Below are 24,728 nucleotides of genomic sequence, written 5' to 3' on the forward strand. Positions count from 1 at the left end.
GCCCTTGTCTCACTGCTCATATCTCTCCAATATATCTAGATGCAAGACCTGTCCCATACATCCTCCCATCACTACCTACTCCAGATTGGTCAAAGACATCTCCTATCCTGTTGAGTCCTGCCTAGGCATCAGATTGTAGGGGGTGTCTAGGAAACCTGCTTCTCGGATTGATAGACAACAATTCAAGCACATCGTATTAATGAGTCTTATTACAAAAAGTACATGATAATACTTAACTTCGAGAATTTCATAGTCATGTGCGAAGCAATGGGCAACATCCGGAAAAACAAGCTTCTTCAATATAACAAGTGAAGTAACACAGTTGATGCTTCTATCCTGGTTGCTAGCCTGGAACCTGCTGTAGATCTGGACTGCGGCCAGTCACGGCACTTATTTTCTCTTCATTTAGAGGCCACTGCTGTCATGTTGTCAACCTGGAGAGGCATCGGTCAGCACACAATTGCCTGATGTCTTCTTCACACCCTTCTGTGCTCTCCCGTTCCCAACTGGCTTGCCAGCACTTGATTTCATGCCTTAACATTCCTCCCACCCAAGGTGATGGACCATCATCATATAGAGAGCACAAAAATGGTGGGGGAGGCAGGACTCTGGTTGCTGCAATGGACTAGAAGCTGTGGCTGCAGGGGATGGCAGACCTCCAGTTGTACCCTGCCACCTGGCCTTTGGTGTGGTGGAAATGTCTCCTGGAAAACCATCAGATGTCCACCTCCTAAGACCCATAACCAGATGTAGAAGGCACCGGCTGCTGCAATGTGGGCGGGTCCAGCTCCATCGGTCCGATGTGAGGAGGTGGAGGAGCCAAAGGCTCTGTCTCCATGGAGTCAGCCCATGGTGTCTTGATGACACCCTCTGGCAGCTGCTGTGGCCGCACTGTCCTCGGGTTCCGTGGATAAGGGGGAAGAGATACAGAAAAGGATCACCATGCACGTGACTGTGGTGAATTTGATTCTGATGTCGGCACTGCAATCTGACTGAGCCTGAAATGAGATACATGCAAGCGCCAAGTCAATGAAGTATCTCACCTCGCGCCTGCTGTCTGCTGCTGCTAAAAATCGTGAAAAAAAAAATGTCATGCAGCACAAAGTGTTACTTGCAATCTTTCTTTAGCACCAGATGCTGAGGAGGATGGAGTAGGTGAAGCAGTGTCTGATGGCGGTGACCGTGAAGCAATTCTGCTGGCAGTGGTCCATCTTGTGGATGCGAACGATAGGAGGTGAGAAACAATTGCAATGCTTGATCACTGGTGTGCGTGGTGCAAAGTTTGGCCATCTGCTGCTTGAAGGTTCTGACAAAACTTTCTGCCTTGCCATTTGACTGTGGATTGAATGGTGCACTAGTTAGATGCTGTATGCCATTACATTCACAGAATCTTTCAAATTCATTTGACATCAGCTGAGGTCCATTGTTCGACACTATGACTTCATGCAAACCTTCAAGGCAAAAAATAGAGGACAGTACCTGAATTATGTTACATGACATCGAGTTAATTGACACAGCAAGAGGAAACTTGCTATAAGGGTCACATTTAACCAATGAGCATTCCGAAAGTGTCCCACAAAGCCTATGTGCACACATTGCCATGGTGATTGCGACTTAATGTCAAGCAGAGATTTTTTTGTGGTAGAGCAAACTGATTTTCCACATAAGTGTGACACTGTAATGTCATCTGTTCTATTTGGGTGTCCATACCCTGCCAAGCACAGTGTCGATATGCTAACTGTTTCATACGAACAATCCCATCCTCGTCGCCAAATGTTGAATCCTGCCTAGTCGTCGGATTGTGGAGGGGGTCTAGGAAACCTGCTTCTTGGATCACTAGACTACAATTCAAGCACATCATATTAATCAGATTCATTACAAAAAGTGCATGACAATACTTAACTTTGAGAATTACATAGATGTGTGGCAAGCAAAGGGTGACATCCAAAATAGACAAGCTTCTTCAGTATAACAATTCTAATCAAGTGAAGTAATACAGTTGACACCTCTACCCTAATTGCTAGTCTTGAAGATGCTGTAGAACTAGGCTACAGCCCAGTCAGGCACGCCACTCATGTTCTCTCCGCATAGAGGCCGCTGCTGTTGTGTTGTCATCCTGGAGAGGGGTCGGTCAGTGTACAGTCGGCTGACATTTTCTTCACAACCCTCTCTGCTCTCTCATTCCCAACTGGGGTGCTGGCACTTGACTTTACGCTGTAACATATCCCATCAAAGGCAGGGATACCTGTGAAAGCAATCATGTTTTTGTTTGTTTGTTTACAACAGGCTCCATTACACATCATGTAGTAAGCTTTCAGAGCCAATGGCTCCTTCTTTGGGCAGAAGGGCTGAAGGGGAAGGAAAAGGGATGAAGGAAAATGACAGGAGAGGTCTAGGAAAAGTGGTAGATTTTGGGAAAGTCACCGAGAACCAAGGGTCAGGGGACACTTACCACACGGGATGAGAAGGAAAGACTGATTGTTGGGGACTGCATCAGACAAGATTTGAAAACCTGAGAGCTTGAAGGTGAAAACAGGGTAATATGCAAGACAGAGATAACTACTTAAACATTACGCATGAGTTATTAAGAGTGAAAAGCTGAATGCATTGTATGTAAAAGAGGTAGAAGGGGGGTGGTGGAAAATACACAAATAAGACAATGAAAGATGTAGGATACTAAGAAAAGAGTCATTATTGTGAAGGAATGCTGATACAGAAGAAATTAACATAAATTAAGGCCAGATGGGCAGTGAGAAACAAGGACATGTAGCGCTAGTTCCCGCCAGCAGAGCACTGAAAAACTGGTGTCTGTATGGTGATGTGGGCACCGAGGTCATGATTTTCATGTTGTAGAGCAAGATCTACAACAGTATATTGCGTGTTGCCCGTATACACCCTCTGCATATGCCCATTCACCCTAATTGATAATTGGGTTGTAGTCATGCCAACACAAAATGCCAAACAATTATTATGTAACAGCTGGCATATGATGTGTAGTTTCACAAGTGGTTCTCCCTTTGATAGTGTAGGTTTTGCCAGTTACAGGGCTGCTATAGGAGGTGTAGGAGAGTGCATAAGGCAAGTGGAGATGGTCCCAAGGGTAGGAACCATAGGGTAGAGAGATAGGTGCAGAAGGAGCGTAGGGTCTGACTAGAATATTGGCGAGATTGTGAGAGTGATGAAAAGCTATTTTAGGTGTGGTGGGCAAAATTTCAGACGGTATGGATCTCATTTCATGGCATGATTTTAGGAAGTCATGGCCCTGTCGCAATAGCTGATTAATACATTTCAGACCAGGATGATACTGGTTTTTTGGAGGGATCAGCAGTTCTAGGATGGGATTTGCTGGCCTGGGAAATCTGCTTTTGAATTAGGCTGGAGGGGTAATTGCATGCAGTGAAGGCTGAGGTTAGAATGGTGGTGTATTGCTGTAAAAACTCTGCTTCCGAACAAATATGTTTGCCTTGAATGCCAAGGATTTGCCTTGAATGACAAGGCTGTATGAGAGGGTACGTTTGACATGTCAAAATGTAAGTATTGTTGTTTGTTGGTAGGTTTAACATGGACGGAAGTGTGTAGCTGGTCTTCTGTGAGGATGAGATCAACATAAAGGAAAGTGGCATGGGATTTAGAATAGGACCATGTGAAATTTAATTGGGAGAATGTATTTAGATATTCTAGAATGTTAACAGGCCAGCCTCACCATGAGTAAATGTGATAAAGATGTCATCAGTATATCTAAATCGAACCAGGGGCTGAAGACTTATGGATCCCAGGAAAGCCCCCTCCAAGTGAACTATGGAAAGGTTGATGTCAGAAAGAGCCATCCTGGCTCTCAGGCCCCTGATCTGTTTGTCTGTCTGCCCCTCAAAGGTGAAGTAGTTATTGGCAAGTATAATGTTGATTAAGGTGAGCAGGAAGAATGTCACAGATTTGGAATCAGTTGGGTGCGACTGAGGAAATGTCCAGCAGCAGACAGACCATGTACATGGAGGATGCTGGTGTAGAGGGAGGTGGCATCAATGGTGACTAGCAAGGTGTGTGGTGGGAGTGGGATAGGCATGGATTTCAGATGGTCTAGCAAATGGTTGGTACCTTTGATATAGGAGAGTAATCTTTATACTACGGGTTGCAGGTGATGATCAACTAAGGCAGATATAAGTTTCGTGGGTGCTTTGAAGCCAACAACTATAGGATAGTCAGGGTGATTGAGTGTGTGGATCTTAGAAAAAAGGTAAAAGTTGGAGGGGGAGGGGGTTGGGGGGGGGGGGGTGAGAAATTGTATGGATAGAGGTGTTAGTCTTTGTGAAGGGTCTGAGGTTTTAAGAAGGGACTGCAGATCAGTTTGAATCACAGGGATTGAATCTTGATGACCCAGACAACTACATACTCCTTTTGGTAAAGTACTACAGTGGTAGATCCTTTGTCTACTGGGAAGATAATGATGGAGTCATCAGATTTTAGGGAACATAGAGCCTGGAGTTCTGCAGAGGACAGATTAGGGTCATGTTGTAGGGGCCTGAGGAAGCGTTGTGAAACAGTGCTGGATGTGAGGAGTTCTTGGAAGACTTGTAAGGGGTGATTTTGAGGTAGTGGTGGTGGATCAAGTTGGGATCATGGTCCAAACTGTTCAAGGCAGGGTCAAAAGTCAGGTTTTCTGTTGGAAAGGTTTTGGGATTGGGTTAAACAGTGATGTTTCCAATTGATATTATGTGTAAAGGAAAGTAGGTTCTCCAGTAAAGCAACATGATCAAATGCAGATTTAGGGCTGAAAGTGAGAATTACAGGTAATTCAGGAGGAGAGAGTGCTTTTGATGAGAGGTTAAGGACACTGTACTGTTGTGTCTGGTTCTTGTGATTATGGGTTATTCTTGGTCTGGGCGGCAGTGGTGAAGGTTGTGGGATGTTAAGGAGGTTGGCCAAGCTTGCTTTGTATGAGAGGAGTGGTGGTTGATGCTGTGGCTGTTTATGGGGCTACAGAGGGACCGGAAGGGAAACATCACTTTCAGGTAGTGTAGAAGCAGGTGGGATAGCTTTTTGAGGCAAATTCTGGCATGTTGTTGTAATTTGAAGTTGGCTTGACAGATGATACCATCCAAGGAAATGTGAGGTGCAGATAATTGCAGGATTTTGTAGAAGGATTACATCCAGAAACAGGGACTTTTAGTGTTAGGCCTTTTGAAGTAACTCCAAGTGACATGCACGTTTCAATAAACAGAATGTGGGACCTTAGTTTGATAGTGCAAAAGCATGTTTTCAGAAAGAATGGGTGTAATATGAGACGGGATCCATCAAGGCAAGAGAGGACAGTTTGGAGAGTTAGAAATCATGGAAGTGACAAAAAAATAAATAAGCAGAGAGTAAAAGGATAGAAAAATGGAAAAAAAGCAAGGAAAATTTCAGAAAAATCAGAAAAAAATTCATATAAAATTGTGAGAACAGACAATGATTGACAAGAGATAATGAGTGGGTGATCTACCCCCCCCCCCCCCCCCAAAAAAAAAAGGTGGGAACATTGATATATTACACATTATTTGTAATACTCCATGTATGTATTTTTTGTGCATGTATGTAGTGTAATGTGTTGTAACATGATGATGGTGATGACGATGATGATGATGGTGGTGGTGGTGGTGGTGGTGGTAGTGGTGGTGGTGAACATGAGAGAAGGAAGAGGGTGAAATCCAGTGCTGACATATAGCCTACTCCTCATGAGTAGCACTGAGGGGGCGATCAAGCTTAACATCCCACCCAACGGACAGATCACCATCAACAGAGTCACACGCCCTCACTTCATGAAACACTTCAAAGGAGGTTGGTATTTAAATCAAGTCACTGGTGCAAAGTTTGGTGATCAGGAACTTTAAGCTACCATCTCTACATTGGTGATCAGGAACTTTAAGCCACCATCTGTACTCCCCTTGTGAACCAAATACTGGCAGTGAAAATTTTTTCCAGTACCAGGATTCGAAATGGTTTACCCCACATCAAGCGCCACCACACAAGTATGCATTAGCAACTTCAGCCACGGAGGCAGTTGAAAGCAGTCGTGTGATCTTGAAACTAAGCTGCAATCACTCCACTGCTTACTGCATGGGCATGCCAGCTTATAAGCTGTCTGGCTGCATAAACGGACACTAACAAACTGTGGCCAAGGGACAGATGGATTACCTAATTTCTGAACATGCTTTCCAATATAGTGTGCTTCACTTAAATGACTGCTTCACAGCCTGCACCATCTGGATTCTTCATGATAACACCAGCATTTTTGAATTACACAAGTGTGAATTCTCTTTGCAATGTTCCTGTTATCCCCATGGCCTCAATCTTCGCCAGGCCCATTCCTCCACCTAACTACCCCATTCCCCACTCCCACTCCAAGCACTACATAGCCTTCTGTTCTGTCCCCATTGCAACCAGTAGTCTTTTCCCCCTCTGTATTTCTCTCCTTTTCCCCCTCTCAGCCTCCCCCACCCAAACACACAAACCTCCTCATCACACTCAGTGGCTCTACCCTGTCCCCACCACATTCCTGCACACCCGCAAAAGCAGAAGCAGCATTACACCTTCCCCCATACCTACCCTGCTATGCCACCCCCTCTTCCAGACCATGGTTCCTCCTTACCCCTATCACCTACTCCAGACTGCTGCTCTTATTAGGCATAGTTGCAGTCCACAGTGTGGCCACAGCAGCCAGAGGCAGTGGTCACGTGTGTGCAAATTGTGCTTGTTAAAATGTGTATGTGTGTTTTCTACTTCAGAAGAAGGCCTTTTGGCCAAAGGCTTTAATGTATAGCAGTCTTTTTGTTGTGCCTGTGTGTGACTCAACAGTCTCCTGTGTATGGTAAGTAGCAATCTATCCTTCTCATAATATTATTGATATTTCATCCTGGACTTTCCATTGTTGAAAATGGTAAATAGGGAGGCTTTTAGACAAAATCTGATGTTCAGAAGCAGCAAGAGACAGAGAGGAGAGAGACAGGGGTGGAGAGAGAGAAAAAGGGAGGGGGGAGGGAGAGAGAGAGAGAGAGAGAGAGAGAGAGAGTTATTTCTGAAATAGAACTTTAGACAAACAAAATAAGTTTATAGTAATTTTCATATGTCTTATCTCCTGCTCTGTGTTTCTTTGGAAAATTGAGGCAGCACAGTGTTGTCCTTGGACAATTGAGGCAGCAGAGTGTTTATGGCACTGGTCTTTTATTTGGGATGATTGTGGTCCAAATCCCTTTCCAGTCATTTATAGGTTTTCTGTAGTTTACTACACCAGTTAAGGTGAATGTCAGGATAGTTCCTTTGAGCAGAACAAACCAGTTCTCTTCTCCATCATTTGTCCAATCTGAACTTCTGTTTTGTCACCAATGGCCTCAATGTTGATGAGACTTTAAACCCTAATCTGTTTTCTGCACCTCCTGTATTATTTGAGCAGTGGTCTGTCCTAAGACGTATATTTGTATCTTTTTCTGATGATATCCTATCCATTTGTTTCATTCATTTTTTGCACCTGAGATTATTAAGGCCTCCAGGTATTGTCTTACATCCAAACAGGTCTCCCTAAAGACTCTCTTTACAGATGAAGTGTATAGCACTGGGATGATGACTTACACTTAATGATAGTAATAGTAATGATAATAATAATAATGATGATGATTATAAAAACTGTTACATTAAATCAAAATTATTGCAATAACATCAGTCTTATTAATACAGTGAAAATACTTTTCTAATTATATAAAATTCCCATTAAATGGCCATAATGATATACTAACAGAAAATGATGGGTACAGTACAGAAAGAATCAAATTAACTGGTCCTGAAAAGTGAGTAATATTACCAAAATGTCAATACAAGACATAACTAAAGAAAAATCAAAAACAGTGAAGAAAAGTGAAAGAGACAGAACTGACAGTGGGACAGAGATGTAGGTCCACTTTTTGACATAAAGCAGACAAAATATACTGAGAAAGTAGGTATGTCAGTGATATCAGCAACATTTTAGTCTCCTCTTGTTTGCAGTATAGTTTGCACAATTACACAGGTTTCTGGGTAATCTGTTCATCAAACGTATGACTGGAATAAACAAGGTAATAAACAGTTTTTAAAAATACGCATAGGCACAACCAAAATGCACGATATTTCAAATCTTGAATTCCAATTATGAAATGATGTATGTGATGTGTGATAAGAAGTATTGGGGGAATCAGTGGCTAAGAAACCAAAGAAGGAGCAACATGTGTAAAAATCACAACCATTTGGTTGTATGCAACGGAAATGAGATAAGAAGGATAAACATAACCAGACAACCTAATGTCTTCCACACTAATTCATGATTAGCTTGAGTCACCTTGGGTTTTCACTATTTGTGCCATGTCAAACTATATTACAGTAGAAGATTTTCAGCAGGACTAATGGCTGGACTAGTGGTTGTTTTCTTTGAAAAATTTTACTAAATTTTTGAATTGCACATGGACAAAAGGGAGATTTCCTGAAATTTGACAGTATATTGTGCCTAATTCAGATAGTCATTTAACATCATTCCAAGACCTTTTACTATTTGTTACAAAACTTTCAATGTTTGACAAAAGAATTTAATTGGATAGATAAAAAATCTACTTATCAAGTGGTGGCAGAACACACACATAAAAGATGGTTTTAATTAGGCAAGCTTTCGGAACCAGTGGCTCCTTCTTCAGGCAGAAGGGTTGAAGGGAAAGGAAGAGGGTTGAAGGAAAATGACTGGAGAGGCCTAGGAAAAGGAGTAGATTTCGGGAAAGTCACCCAGAACTTTGGGTCAGGGAGACTTTCTGCACGGGATGAGAAGAAAGTACTGATACTTTCAATGTGAAACAAAGGTCAACTATGACTTTTATGTAATACAGAGGGTATTATGAGCAGTACTGCAAAAATATTTACTATGTTATCAAAAAGGCAAAAACCAATAACTTGAAATGGTAAGAACAAAGGGAAAGTAATATGGAGTATTACAAGGCATGGAATAAATGTACTCTATAAAGCAAATTATTTGCAATTCCCTAATGGTAATATCAAGAAGACAAATGATATTAAATTAAACTCATTTCCTTCATAAAGTGAATGAATGCCTTCTAATGGTAGCAGAAAGCACAAGAACAAAAAATGGACCATCAAAAACAGGTTCACGGGCATTACATACTCCATTAACATGCAGCAGTTTTGCCAGATCATCTTTTAGAGAGATAAAAATAAGTATTAGGTTACCAAAAAGCAATATCTGCCCAGCTGTGATGGTATTTCAAGAAAAATGGTAATCTTTTGATGGACTGGCCACATTCCCATTGAGATACCCTTGTAACTAGTCAGTGGAGCAAGATGTATTTCCTAAAGCATTGAATTATGTGTTAGTAGAGGTAAGGTAAAGAAATATAATTAAAGTTCCATCAATCTCCTTCACAAGTTCTCAAAAAGTTTTGAGAACATGGTTTACTAGTACAATATTGAAAAACATTTCTAAGGATAATCGTTTTTTAAGTCAGTTCATTTTAGCTTCTGTAGAGGTTTATCTATTAAGAAAGCAAATATGCTCCTATGAACTTTGTAACATTTTTATATTTTGCTTTTTCCTCATTTATTATTGCATCCTGCTTCTCCACCCATTACCACTGCAAAAAATGTCACCAGTAGTGATGCATCAGAATATTCCCACAAAAAAAGTACAGTGTTAATGATGCAGTAAGCACTTCACACATGCACAGCCAGTGTTAAATTCTCAATGCTCTGTAAAACACACACACACAATCACACATACCATGATAACAGTTCACTACTTGATGCTCACCCATCAATGTCTTTGCATTAACACAACTCTCAAGAACTTCTGTTGTATTCCTATATGACATGCTTTAGAATGATCAGATAGGATTTTGCTATTGTGATTGAGATGGCCGATTCTCTTGTGAATATTTTACCTGACTGTCTTGCCTGTCCTCAATTTCAACTAATTGTAAGCTAACCTTTTGGCACGAACCTGTGATGTTTTTTGTCAGTTACAAGAAAATAGTAAACTTAATAGTGACACTACAGATTCAGTATTATAGAGCTGACAAGACCTGAATTTTATGACTGACTATTTCATGTACCAAAATGAGGGACAGTCCAGACTACAGTGGCCAGAGACAATGGTCATGCATGAATGAGTTGTCTCTGTGACTCAGCATCTCCTCTGTATGGTAGAGCACTTGCCTGCGAAAGGCAAAGATCCCGAGTTCAAGTCTCAGTTTTAACCTGCCAAGAAGTTTCAGTATTACTGAAACCTTAGACTTGGCACAACATCCACACTTACAGATTCTCAAGCTCTCTCTGCCTCTACAACAAACATTCTGCTTAGTGATTATTCATTTTTTATAACTTAGAGTCCTGCGAACAGGTTTTTGTCCAACATGAAGCCATTTGAAAACATCTCCAAACATCATACAATGGTCCATACCTAGTATTGGCATGCCACAATAGAACATTCAATGTCAATACAACAGCTCTTCTGTCACAGTATCTATTGACAGATTTGTCAGCCTTTACCCCAGATGACACTCATAACAGTTCAGGCACAGCAGCTAACACTGAAATGCTACCTAAATGTGATTCCATGAACACAGTGGATGGATGCACTGAGTCTTCCATTGCCAGAGAGAGTGCCTCTGAGTAAACCTCCAGTCACAGCTCATTTTGGGCTCTGTGCTTCAACCCAAAAGATTTTTAACACTTGGAGAGGGAGCTGATGTTCACAGTGAATAATCTGTTACACTTTATGTGCAATGTAATCTCTTTCATTATTCCAACTGTCCCTGAACTTCAAAAGAAATGGTTTATAGGAAGATTATCCCTAGAGGAATGGTCAGTGTTTAGTGATATGACAGGAATGATCAGGCAAAGCAGGAAAGTCTAGTAAGCATGGGCTCTAAAATGCACACCCTAAGAGCTACTAACACTTCTCCATCTTTGATACTATTTCATAGTAGTGAATATGAAAAAGCACTCATAGCACTTGGGATATGCATTTTAGAGTACATATTTACTGCATATTTGTTCTTGTTTCGGTCCACACTATCATCACTCAAAATATGGAATGCAACTAATTTGCAATAGAAGAATTTGTTCCACAGTATCAAAGACGAAGAAGTGCTCACAACCAATCAACCCATGTTCTTAGAGCCCATGTTTACTAGCCTTTTTTTGTTTCAAATGATCATTCCTATCCTGATTCAGTCGGTGAAAGTAATGACTGGGACTGTAAAAATGCCAATTTATTTTGTTTGCCAGTCATACATGACATTTACAGACAATTGCCTTTAAATCCTTCTTGATATTTGGTTAAACAACAACTTTTTGCTAGTTGTAGAGTAACCATTACTCCTGGATGAGAGAGGCTGTGAAGAGAGGATAGTGCTTGTTGGTGGAAATCTGCTGTAATGAACTGCCATGCTTGTGATGTTGATACATCACAGTATAGCAATACTTTTGAACACAGCATTTAAATATATCCCATTTGTAAGCCAGATAATAGTTCAAGGACTACATCTTTCCTGTCCATTGACAAGTGCTATGAAGTCAAGTTCTTAAGCAGTGGTGTCCGCTGGTCCACTCTGCTCACCATCAACATGTTGAGTATCCCTAATAAAGTGGTAATGAAGTCCAAATGACACAACTGGCATTGTGATGCCTTATCTGACTTCTGACAGAAAGTGAATACATGTGGATTATGATTTGTGATATGAGTGAAATGTATACTTTCAAGCATTTGCCTAGACATCTTGATTGAAGTGTATGCAACCTAGAGCTTTTGGCCGTATGTTGACCAGTTTGCTTGTGAAAGTGAAAATTGTTGTTGAAGAAAGCTAGAGATTGTCAGTCATGTTGTACACGTTGTTGTAATACAGCTCCAATGGCAGCTGATCATGCATCCAGCATGGGCTGGGGAAGTCAAGAAATAGCTTCCACTCTGTCATGAGGTGGTAGCATTCCTTGTGCACTGATAAGGCACCATAAAAATTTTATACCAGTGCTCTATACACACATTTTGACTTTTTGTTGGGGGCTCAACAACCAACCTTTGCTTCTCATCCTGTTGGGTCAGTCTTCCATCACACAGTGTTCTGGGCAACTTTTCAGAACTCTCCCCCTTTTCTAAATATCATCAGTCCTTTTCCTTCATCCCTATTTCTTCTCCTTCAGCCCTTCTGCCAGAAGAAGGAGCCACTGACTCCAAAAGCTTACATATTTAGATATCTTTATATGTGTGTTATCTGCTGCCACTTGGTGAGTATGTTTTTTATCCATCCAATCACATTTTATTTTCAAATATTGATTATTGTTGAGTTAGAATTCAGTTGACAAAAAGAGAAAATGTAGCAAATGAAGCAAGTGAGAGGGAATACAGATGTCTAAAAAATGAAATTGATGGAAAATTCAAAATACAAAAGTGGGAATGGCTAGTAGACAAATGCAAAGTATGAAGACTGTGGGAAAGGTGGATGCTGCATATAAGAATATTAAAGACACCTTTGGAGGAAAGTGAATCAGCTGTATGAATATCAAGAGCCCAGATCACTGAAGGCTGAAAGGTGGAAAAAATATGTGGAAGGGGTATATAAAGGAAACAAACTTGAAAACAGTCTTATGGAAAGGGAAGAGTAATTAGATGAGATTGAGATGGGAGATGTGATATTGCAAGAAGAATTTGACAGTGTACTGGAACACTTAAGTTAAAACAAAGCAAATGGAATAGGTGACATTACCTCAGAATTATTAAGATCCTTGGGAGAAGATACCACCATGAAATATCCCATCTGTTATGCAAGATATATGAGACAGGAGAAATACTCTGTAACTTCTAGAAGAATGTAACAGATCAAATTCCAAAGAAGACAGGTGTGAATATTACCAAACAATCAGTACAATAGATCCTTGTTGCAAAGTACTAACAGGAATTATTTACAGAAGAATGGCTGGAAGCTGATCTCAAGGAAAATCAGTTTGGAGTCCAGATAAATGTAGTAACATACAAGGCAATGTTGACAGTATGACTTTTCTTAGAAGATAGATTCAAGAAATGAAAGCGTTATTTACATCAGTTTAAGATTTAGGAAATACCTTTGACAGTATTGACAGCAATATATTTTTTGAAATTGTGAAGGTCCAGGAATAAAATAAAAGAAACTAAAGGCTATTGGCAAGTTTTACAATAACAAGATTGGAGTTCTGAGAGGTGAAGGACACGAATGGGAGGCAATTGTTAAGAAGGGAGTGTGACAGAGTTATATGCTATCCCCCATACTATTCAGTCTGTGCATTGAGCAGTTAATAAAGGAAATCAAAGAAAAATTTGGAAAAGCAATTAAAGCTTACAGAAAAGGAAAAAAAAACTCTAAGCTTTGCTGATAACATCGTAATTCTGCCAGAGACAACAAAGGATGTGGAAGGTCATTTGCACAGAATGAATAGTGTCTTGTAAACAGATTATAAGATCTGAATTTTAAAATTTTCCCAACGCATAGAAGGTGCAGACAAATTTCAGTCTTGCAGCCATTTGTCACTTAATTCATCCTATGGTATTTCAACTGGACACATGCCAGTCATCTTCAGGTGAGCCACTGAAGACTGACAAAGACTTGCTCCATTCTGTAACATGTAGTGTACTGCTAGTATTTCACACACATGTCACAGTCAAGTTAAAAGGTGGACCACACCTCCTAGTGGCATCCCTCTAACTTGTGAAACCTCGGAACTCAACCGTTCTTTGCATTACCATTCACCGCAGCCATTAGTGCACTCTGTCATTTTTCATTAGAACAAATCACAAGGATGATGGGGTTCCATACACTGTCCAATTGGTAGCCACTATCAAGGTTCATCAGTTTTCTGGTCAGGAATATTTCCATGGATTCTTTGATAATGGAGTCCTAAAAAGACACTGCTGTGGTCAGAATCATAGTTCTATCGTACTCTGTTGTCAAAGGATTTTCTAAACAAGAAGAAGACTGGATGTTGTTTCAGAAGAATTGTAGCAATTACATCTGAAAGTTGGTACTCATTTTCTCCTCTATTATGAGATTGGGTTGATGGAGTGACTGCAACCAAGTTCAATTTGGTCCGTAAGGATACAAGTTTCTGACAGGTGTCAAAATTTGATCGTTTGTTACCACAGCAGTTATTACTGCAAGAGGTGACTGCATGATTTACCACTGTCAATTTCATGGATAAAAATTTGGATGATGCAATGCTGTCTGAATTAAGTAAAGGAATCTGCACCTAAACATACAGCACCACCTTAAATAAGTTTTGTGACTGGTGCTGAAGAAGCCATATGACTCCTTTCTTCAGAAACTGCAGAAGAAATAAGAAGAGAAACTTTCCATGCTCTTTTGAAAGCTCCTTCTCAGTGTAGTAACATAACTTCTGAGGAAAGGGGCTGCTCTATGAAATCTATGAAAGTCCCTGGTGTAGTGGTAGCGAAGGATGACAAGGGTAAACAACTACTTTATTACCTCGTAGTGTGTGTGATGGTAAGATGTATGGGCTGCTAAGTGACTACACCTATTGGAGGATTGATTACAGCCTTGCAGGATATATGCAACGGAAAACTTCTGCACTGCTGAGTTCATCCTCCTTACCTCCACAGACCATTAAGAGGTTAAGACCACACAGTTATGTTTCACCAAGACTGTGTGGCCTTCCAAAAATTCATAATGAAAGTGTTCCATTTATCTGGTAGTGAACAATTGGAACTCTTACATATGATCCAGCCAAACATCCCACTTCTTAGCTGAGACCATTGGTGGGCAAATCAAATCACATCCTTAACTCAGCTGACTTTATCAATAGACTGGGCCTCTCCACCTCAGTGGTTCTGACAGTTTGGTTAGCTTTGATGTGCTATCATGTTTTAGAAAGATCCCTTTTGCAGATCCTTTTGCACTGTAAGAAGTTTCAGATGGACATCACTGCTTTGTTTTGGCATACTCTATTCTCAAACTGTTTTATGTTCAACCAAGAATATTTGGAACAGACTGACAGCATCATCATAGGCAGCCTTATGTCTCCCTGGACGACCAACCTTTTTATGGAGGATTTTGAGCAGTGAGGACTTGAATCAGCTCCCTTTAAAGCATTTGTATTTTCGAGTTATGTGGATGGCACTTCCATAGTGTGCCTCATGTAGAAAATAAATTGATGGAGTTTATTCACCATCTCAGCTCCATTCATAACAACATTCAGTTCCGTATGGAAATAGAGAAAGATCGTTGGCTGCTTTTCTTGCATCTCTTGGTTACACAAAAGAATGTTGGCTCTCTTGGAACATTCAGTTTATCATAAGCCCACTCATACTGATTTGTATTTGGATGCATCAAGTTATCATCACTCATTGCAAACTATGAATGCGCTTAAAACCTACACATGCAGAGATTACATTGTTTTGGATCAAGATGCCATGCCTGAAAACCTCACCCACCTAAAGACAGTGCACAGAAAAAAGTAAATTTACCACTCAGTAAATTAACTGGGCACTGTCATTTAAAACCAAGAATCAGGAAATGGACAAAGAGAAGAAAACGCTGTCAAAATTGCTAGCTTTCTTTGTGGTCAACATTTTGTTTAAAATAACAAGAATTATATGTAAATTTCAGATGAAAGTGATTTTCTGTTCAACATATAAGACTGCAGACCTTTTTGCAATCAGTGAAGGACAACTCATTATTCCAGAAAACCAGAAATCACAAAATACCTACTCATTGTGGTATGGCTTACGTAGGAGAGGCTACACACACTGTGAAAGAATGCTGCACTGAACATCAACGATTTCACCTTTAGCAACCAAACAAGTCTGCTATTGCCTAATGCAGTATTTCCACTGGATGATGGAGTATGAAATAACTATGATTCTGACCACAGCAATCTCTTTTTGGAACTCCATTAAAAATATCCATGTAAATACAACAAATGGAAAATCTGATGACTATGATAGTGCTACCTGCCGGACAGTGCATGGAACCCCATCATCTCGATGATTTATTTTAATCAAAGACAACAGCATGTGCCAATGACCATTGTGAGCGGTAGTGCAGAGGACAGCTGAATTCTGAGGTTCAACTAGTGAGGCACTACCACCGGGAAGTGTGATCCATCTGTCAACTAGATTTTGATGCATGCGTGGAATACTAGTGGCCCACTATATTGTGCGGAATGGAACAAATCTTCATTAGTCTTTAATGGCTCACCTGAAGATGACTGGCAGGTACCCAGTTGAAATATAGTGAGATGAATTAAATTATGTCAAGATGGTAGCCCAGAATTCGTCTGAACAGGATATAAGATGAACATCAACAAATATTAAACCTGGGTATTGAAGTGTAGTAAAATTAAGACAGGTGATATTAAGGAACTGATACATTAAAAGCAGTAGACAAGTTTTGCTATTCTGTCTGCAAGATAGTGGATAATGGCTGATGTAGAGAGAATATAAAATGTAAACTGTCAGTGATAAGAAAAATGTTTCAGAGAAAGACAAGTTTTTATCTGGAGTCTAGTGAATATATAAGTGAAATATTGATGCCACACAGTGGAGGCAAGAAGAAGTGAATAAATGAGATGTGGTGTTACAGAAGAATGTCCTGTTCGAGATGTTATTAAGCTGTACATTAAGCATACTGTGATGAAACTTTGGAGGAATTTCAGAAGATAATTTAAGTTCAGGGAGAAGAAATTAAAACTTTAGGATTTACATGGACATTGTAATTCTGCCAGAGATGACAAAATACTTGGAAGATGTAATTCTTCAGGCTTTCCCAGTGATATGCTGACATTTTGAATAATCAGGTGTTCTGCTGATTGTTCACAATGTTCTTGCATAATATTTTGGTGACGTCACTGATTAGCCTCAGGGAGTACATGAGGAAGAAAGTGAGTCATGCCATTATAATATTATGTGAGAATGGCATGAAAAACTGGTAGAAGACCTGATTATTCAGCATATCTACTTGGAAGATAATTTATGTGGAACTGACAATGTCAAGTGATAAGGTGGACATCAACAAAAGTAAAATAGAGTTAATGGAATGTACCAAAATAATGTCACAATGCTTAGAGAACTACATTGGGGGATGAGACAGTAGGAGTACTAGAGGCACTTTGATATTTAGACAGCAAGATAGTTGATGATAGTTGAATTTGATTAAATATAAGGAATTTGTCTGTGAAAAAGACAAATATTTTAACATCACACATAAATTTAGGTGTTACAAAGTCTTTTCTAAAACTTTATCCAAGTGAAATGTGGACAACAACCAATACAGTCAAGAAGGAAATAGAAGCTTTTGGAATTTGGCACTACATGTGAATGCTGAACCTTTGATATGTACATCAAGTAACTAATGAAAATGTACTGAACTGAACTGGGGAGGAAAGACAGTTATTGCAAACTTGACTAAAAGAAAGGATCAGTTGATAGGACACTTGTTGACTCAGAGTTTGGTAATAGAGAGAAATATGATGGGTAAAATTAGAGGGAAGCCAAGGCTTGATTACAATAAGCAGATTAAGTAGTACAATAGGAGGAGCAGGGGCTTTATATTGTTATTATTATCATTATTTTCAAACAATCTCTTTTTCTCCTAAACATGTAAGTCATAAAGTAGTTTAGAAGAAATATCAATAGTTATAGGTATGAATAGATTAACAGTAGATATAAGTTGTTGATAGTATACATTATAGATGTAGTTTGTAGTGGTTGGTTCTGCCTGTTAATATATAACTCGAATCGTTCCACATCCATTATGACATTTCTTCATGATGGGATTTATGGTGCTTGATGTGTGAATTAATTAATCGGAGCTGCTTCCTTTATTTTCTAGGTACACAGTGGGAGTCCAGCTCAATTTTTTTGTCAAACTTCAGTTGTAAGAATTTGTTCTAGGCTAGTTCATCCATGTGTCAGTTTATTAATAACAATATTCATTGGATCACATTCTGATTATTTAGTTCTGAACTGCAGACATTCCAAATATGGGCCATCAATGGAAAAGACCTGAATATGCTGATATTATTGAAGCTGATCTGCAGCTGGCTGCAGATATGTAGCTTATTCTGATGCAACGAATTTATTGCTTTACAATTTGGATGGACTTCAGCATGTCCCATGAAAAATGTTGGGCAATGGACACTTTGTTACAGAAAGCAAAGAGGGCAGCATTATGACTAGGAGAATATTTTATAGTGTTTTCTAGGATCATTAACCCATATACACTGATCATCCAGAACAGCAGAATATTATTATCACAGACATACTGTTGATGTAAAACTGTACAGGCAATAGGAGCATTACCTGACAAGTAATGACTGCTAGTCAGACACATGCATGATGCATGCATTATCAGTGAGCAGGTTGCGTGTGTGTAGAATGGGGAAGGCATGCCATCTATTTGAATTTGACCAATGGCAGATCATGATGATCTGGAGGGTCATCATAAGCATTGGGTGTTCAAAGAATGCTGTGGTGAGTGTCTTCAACACATGTCGAAATCAAAGTGAGACCACATCCAGATGTCAAGGGATTGTGCTGCCACCTCTCACTACAGATGTTGGACGTTGCAGCTAGGCAGACTGGTAAAACAGGACAGGCAGTGAACTGTGGCAGAACTAACATAGGACTTTAACATTGGGCAGAGTACAAGTACATCTGAACACACAGTACACCAAACACTCCTGAAGATGAGCCTCCACAGCCTACGACCCATGCCTCTGCCAAAGTTAATGCCACGACATCACCAATGAACTAGAACTGAAATGAACACAGGACCATCAGCACTGGATGTGGCAGTGACAGAGCAGTGCATAATCTGATGAATCCTGATACCTCTTCATTATGCCAATGGGAGGGCATGAATCTGTTGTCTTCCAGGGGAACAGCTCCTTGACGCTCGTACTGTGGGATGGAGATAAGCTGGTGGTGGCACCATTATGCTCAGAAGAACATTCACATGGACACGTACGCTGGTTGGAGACCATGTACACCACCCCTTCATGACAATCGTGCTTGTCGATGGCAGTGGCATTTTTCAACAAGCTAATGTGCCATGTCACAAGGCCAGGAGCATGATGGAGTGATTCAAGGAACACAGTGGTGAGTTCCAATTGATGTGCTGGCCCCCAAGCTCACCATATCTGAACTCGACCAAACACAACTGGTATCTGATTGAACTTGGCATCAGAGCTCATCGCCTCCGTCTCTAGAATTTGTGGGAATTAGGTGACTCGCATGTGCAGGTGTGGTGCCAACTCCCTCCAGCAACTTATCAAGGTCTCATTGCTTCCATGCTGCAACATATTGCTGTTGTTATCTGTGTCAAAGGTGAACATACCAGGTATTAGGTATCTGGTCATAATGTCTGGCTGATCAGTTAGAATGTACTTTAGATTTATCTCAAAAACCGTCTTAGGACACTTTTCTCATCTTGGTCAGGAGCATATGCAAATGGTTAGATGTGGATGACTGAAGTTTTGAAGTGCTTCTGCAGTCCCTATGCTCCATTAATTTTAATCCATTGTACATCAGTGGAACCACTCCAGTTACTGAGAGGCTGAGTGAATCCTCCACCATGCACCCTTCGTTGGTTGTGGAAAGCACTGCAGAGACCATGGACTTAGATACGTATGGAAATCAGATGGCATCTTATTAAGTCATTTTATGCTGGTGCATAGTATTCCTGCATCGAATTAAAAGAAGGGCATCATACAGCTACATCTGTGGAATAACAAGTACAGCCCTTCACATTCTGCTGGGATCTCTAAAGTATGAAATTTTGTTAGTTTTGTTACTTGTTCAGAGACAGTCAAAAAGTATCTGGTCTGACAAGCTAATGTATATGAAGGACAGGCAATATGGAATAGAATGACCTGATACCAAGATAATACACAGAAAACTAAAAGAAGGAGTTAGGTACGGTAAATGCAAGATGATAAAAGGAAGGCTAAAATTGAAGATTCTGTCTCCTAGAATTGCTTCACAAAAGAAGATTGTAACACTGTTCTTAAGCTTGTTACAATGGTACAAAAATTATAGATATCAAAATAAGTGAACATGGCATTGAAAAATAAGTGAAGATATTTGTTAAAGGAAAGTTCATGAGACTGGATGGTGTACCCATTATATTCTATATTGAATATACAGAACATTTAGGTCTCTTCTAATGTTATGAGTAATTGGAATAATGGAATGTCCCACCTGCTTGGAACAGCATACAGAATGCTTAAAGAATGCAGAAGGGTACTAGGGCAGATCTGTGGAATTTGATGTAGAGTACCTAATCTAAAATGCTGATGGTATTGCCCTTCCGAGGAAACAGATGTCAACATCAATTGAAAATACTCCTTCACACCAACTTACCTTCAAATGCATGTAGTGCTTGATGCTAGTAGAAGTTATTAATGCTACCCCCATCTCTCTGTTGGTGTTTACACTTTTGCTCTCCCCCCACCCCCCACCCCCTCCCCCCACCCCCATCCCTCCAATTACTTTAACTGTTACTATTCAGGTAATTGCTTACTATTCAGTGTATCTGTTCCTATAATAATGCCTCATACCATCAAATAGTTTCATTAACTGATTAAAGATAAATGATATACTCTTAATATAATATGATGTTAAGGTTGAAAATATAGTAAGGAAAGTTCTGGAGAATGTAAATAATTTAGAAGTAAAGGAAACCACTCACCAAATAGCAGAAACATTGAGTTGTCAACAGATACACTCAAAACAGAAAGAAAACTTGCTAGCTTCAGAATAAACCCTTTGTCGGCCTAGAGTATTCACACACTATGATGACCTACATAAACACATCAAACATATCCTAAATACAAAATACATGGCTTGTGAAAATGGGCAAAGTCCAAAACTAGTCCACCAATAAATAGTAATTAGCAGCTTTGGTATAAACTTTTAAAAATATATTGTCTTCAATAATTCATTTACATTCAGTTAATTTGCACAAAATATTTATAAATTATATACACAAACATTCCTTGTAAATCAGTCTGATACTGAGAACGATATCAAAATCCCTACAGTATTTGCTGAGACAAGCCTGAGCATACAGACATAGTCACAGCATGTGACTTCAGTTTACTTATGTATAGAAGATTGATAAGGAAAATGAATGAATGAGTGTTGTGTGCAGCAAAAATATCAGTTACTCTGGATATCAGCAGATGTTTGTAATAATATGATTTGAGTGTGTACACATTTGAAAGCCAGTTTTACTCACTTGGATAGATAAATTAAGGAGTAATACATTTTATGATATATTAAATTACTTTTATATTATATGTGGACTACCACTGTAATTGATTTATAGCTTTATGTGTGGTTTCACTTTAAATCTTTGCTGCAGATTTTGTTCTTATTTCTTAAATATGTGATTTCTTTTTCTGGGACTAGGAATTATTTAAACTGAATTAATATGCAAAAGTATTTTTTGCAGCCCCTCCAGGATGTCTGCAGTATTATACTGAACGAAGAGGCACTTACATGTCATTCAACTATAACACTCCAGGCTCACCTGATTCACAGTACATAGCAGAAATGCACTATGCAATATGTTTCCGGAGAACAGCTGATGCTTGTGGAATACAGTAAGTAACAACTTGTCAGACACACACAATTGTAATTTTAAAAAATGTTTCATTTTAACTACTGTTGAATGTATTACAAAGCACAAAGATAAGAAAACACAGTTGTATTTTATTTTCCTCGAATAGAGCAGTTTATTACTGAAAATCTGAAACTGCAGATTGCAGGTGATTAAAAAAATAATATCATGAAATACTTGATTTAAGATTATTTATTAATATTTTATTTCATGATACAAGTTACTTTATTATTTTTTATTTGCTATCCATATAACAGACAATTTTTGTACATTGTCACAACTTTAGTTTGCATATGAGGGGTGGTGGGTGTGGAAGGGGTGACCCAAAAATAGTATAAACTGTTCTACAAAAAATTATGTATTTGATGGGACATTTTCAGAACTTCATCACCTTCAAAATAGTGTCCTTCAGTTATAATACACATTCCCCACAATTTTTCCATTGGTGGAAGCAGTTTTTAAAATCATCTGAAGATATGCCCCTCCTCCCTCCCCTCCGCTACTTCTTCTATGTCTTGAAAGTGCTTTGCTTTTACATTGATTTTTATTCTTAGGAATGAAAAAGTCACAGAGGGCCTGTCTGGTGAGCTGGATGTGTGAGAAACGTGATTTCCCCCCCCCCCCCCCCCCCCCCCCCAAAAAAACTTCCTGATACTCAATGCTGCATGTGCAAGACCACTGTCATAGTGAGAAAGCCAATCTTTTAATTGACATGCTGTGGATCATTTTTTCTCACTGCTTCATGTAATCATTTTATCAGTAGAAGATAATAATGTTGGTTGATTGTGGTAACCTGAGAACAAAGTCATGGTGGATGATCCCCTCAATGCAGAAACAACAAACAGGCATTGTCTTCACATTGAATCTTATCTGCCTTGGTTTCTTTGGCTTTCATGATAAAGTAGTCTTCCACTTGCTGAACTGTTGCTTGGTTTTTGGGTTGTATCCATAACCTGGATCAGTTTCTGACTGTTCTTTTACTTCCAGCACATACAGAAACAATTGGCAATTTGATCATCAGAAAGAACACACAGAATGAATTTTGCTGCAACATGTTTCATCTTCAGATATTCAGTCAAAATTCTTTGGTATGAACTCGAGGATATTTCAGTCCTATGCTGATCGGACATGATTGAAACACAGATTTTTTCAGTGTTTTTGTCAATTGTGGAAATCAAGAGACACTGTAAATAGTCCACTTTATCTTGTTTTATCGTGAGGTATGATACTGTTGCTGTCAATACCATCATCTGCTAGAACTCCACTCATCTGCCTGCTTTGCTCCAGGAGGTGACATTGGTCAAACTCATACACTGATTAGCTGCAGACACTGGATTTCTTAATGGTGGCTTCTACTTGTAGACTGTTTTGTCATGAACTGCAGTACCATATCAATGTTACTCCCATAAACTGTGCACTGTCATTTATTCACTCTTTCTGTCTAGTTCATCCACCTGAATTACTATGTCTTATCGTCATTGTCCCTGTCCGCTGTCTCTCACTCCTAACTATCACTATTACTGTCTTTCACTTTGTACATGTTTCTTTAGTTCATAGTTGCTGTGTCAGGTTATAGCAGTCTTCACACAATTGTGTACTAATTGTAACTGGGGTTGCACACAGAAAGACTGGTCATTGTTCAACAGACCATTGCTCACATTGTCTCTAAAAATTGTGAGTTCTTGTCAGTTATGCCAAGATTGAACAACTCCTCATTTGACAGGGCACTATATATAGCTAATCCACTTCACCTGCTTTGGTACTCTCAGTATGTCACACTTATCCTCTTGATCATTGCAAAAAGCCATAAAACTGTCAGTGGCAACAAAAGTATTTCAAATGATCTAGCCCATACAGTATATGACATTGAAAATCAATCACGTTTACTTCCACTTTTGATATATTTGTAGCAATTGCCAATTCAGGTTTCACAAATCTCTGTGGTAAGCACACAAGGAAAAGATACATATTGCACTTTGTTAAAGTTTTTGCCATCAAGTTTTCCAGCAGTAATCATACACTTGATGGAATAATTAACAATATGTTAGTGCAATGAACCATAGACCTTGCCGTTGGTAGGGAGACTTGCGTGCCTCAGCGATACAGATGGCCATACCGTAGGTGCAACCACAACGGAGGGGTATGTGTTGAGAGGCCAGACAAACGTGTGGTTCCTGAAGAGGGGCAGCAGCCTTTTCAGTAGTTGCAGGGGCAACAGTCTGGGTGATTGACTGATCTGGCCTTGTAACACTAACCAAAACGGCCTTGCTGTGCTGGTACTGCGAACGGCTGAAAGCAAGGGGAAACTACAGCCGTAATTTTTCCCAAGGGCATGCATCTTTACTGTATGGTTAAATGATGATGGCGTCCTCTTGGGTAAAATATTCCAGAGGTAAAATGTCCCCCATTTGGATCTCTGGGTGGGGAATACTCAAGAGGACATCGTTATCAGGAGAAAGAAAACTGGCATTCTACGGATCGGTGTGTGGAATGTCAGATCCCTTAATTGGGCAGGTAGGTTAGAAAATTTAAAAAGGGAAATGGACAGGTTAAAGTTATATATAGTGGGAATTAGTGAAGTTCGGTCGCAGCAGGAACAAGACTTTGGTCAGGTGAATAATACAGGGTTATAAATACAAAATCAAATAGGAGTAATGCAGGAGTAGGTTTAATAATGCATAAAAAAATAGAAGTGCGGGTAAGCTACTACAAACAGCATAGTGAACGCATTATTGTGGCCAAGATAGACATGAAGCCCACGCCTACTACAGTAGTACAAGTTCATATGCCTACTACCTCTGCAGATGATGAAGAAATTGATGAAATGTATGATGAGATAAAAGAAATTATTCAGGTAGTGAAGGGCGACAAAAATTTAATGGTCATGGGGGACTGGAATTTGACAGTAGTAAAAGGAAAAGGACCAGGTAGACGTTTGTGCAGAATTTGAGAGTAGGAAAAGGGAGAGAAGGAAACATAGTAGGTGAATATGGACTGGGGGTAAGAAATGAAAGAGGAAGCCGTCTGGTATAATTTTGCACAGAGCATAACTTAATCATA

General features: G+C 39.6%; 1 protein-coding gene across 2 annotated transcripts in view; it reads left to right on the top strand.

Moving 5' to 3' along the window:
- The window catches only part of LOC126336612 (uncharacterized), a 219,274-nt gene that overhangs the window by 157,772 nt on the left and 36,774 nt on the right, over positions 1-24,728 (top strand). For both annotated transcript variants that reach the window (XM_050000481.1, XM_050000482.1), the window contains one exon: positions 21,501-21,651. In XM_050000481.1, coding sequence (XP_049856438.1) covers positions 21,501-21,651 — 151 coding nt within the window. The remainder of the gene's footprint in view (positions 1-21,500; positions 21,652-24,728) is intronic.

Source organism: Schistocerca gregaria, chromosome 2 (assembly GCF_023897955.1).
Source record: "Schistocerca gregaria isolate iqSchGreg1 chromosome 2, iqSchGreg1.2, whole genome shotgun sequence".
NCBI classification, from domain to species: domain Eukaryota; kingdom Metazoa; phylum Arthropoda; class Insecta; order Orthoptera; family Acrididae; genus Schistocerca; species Schistocerca gregaria.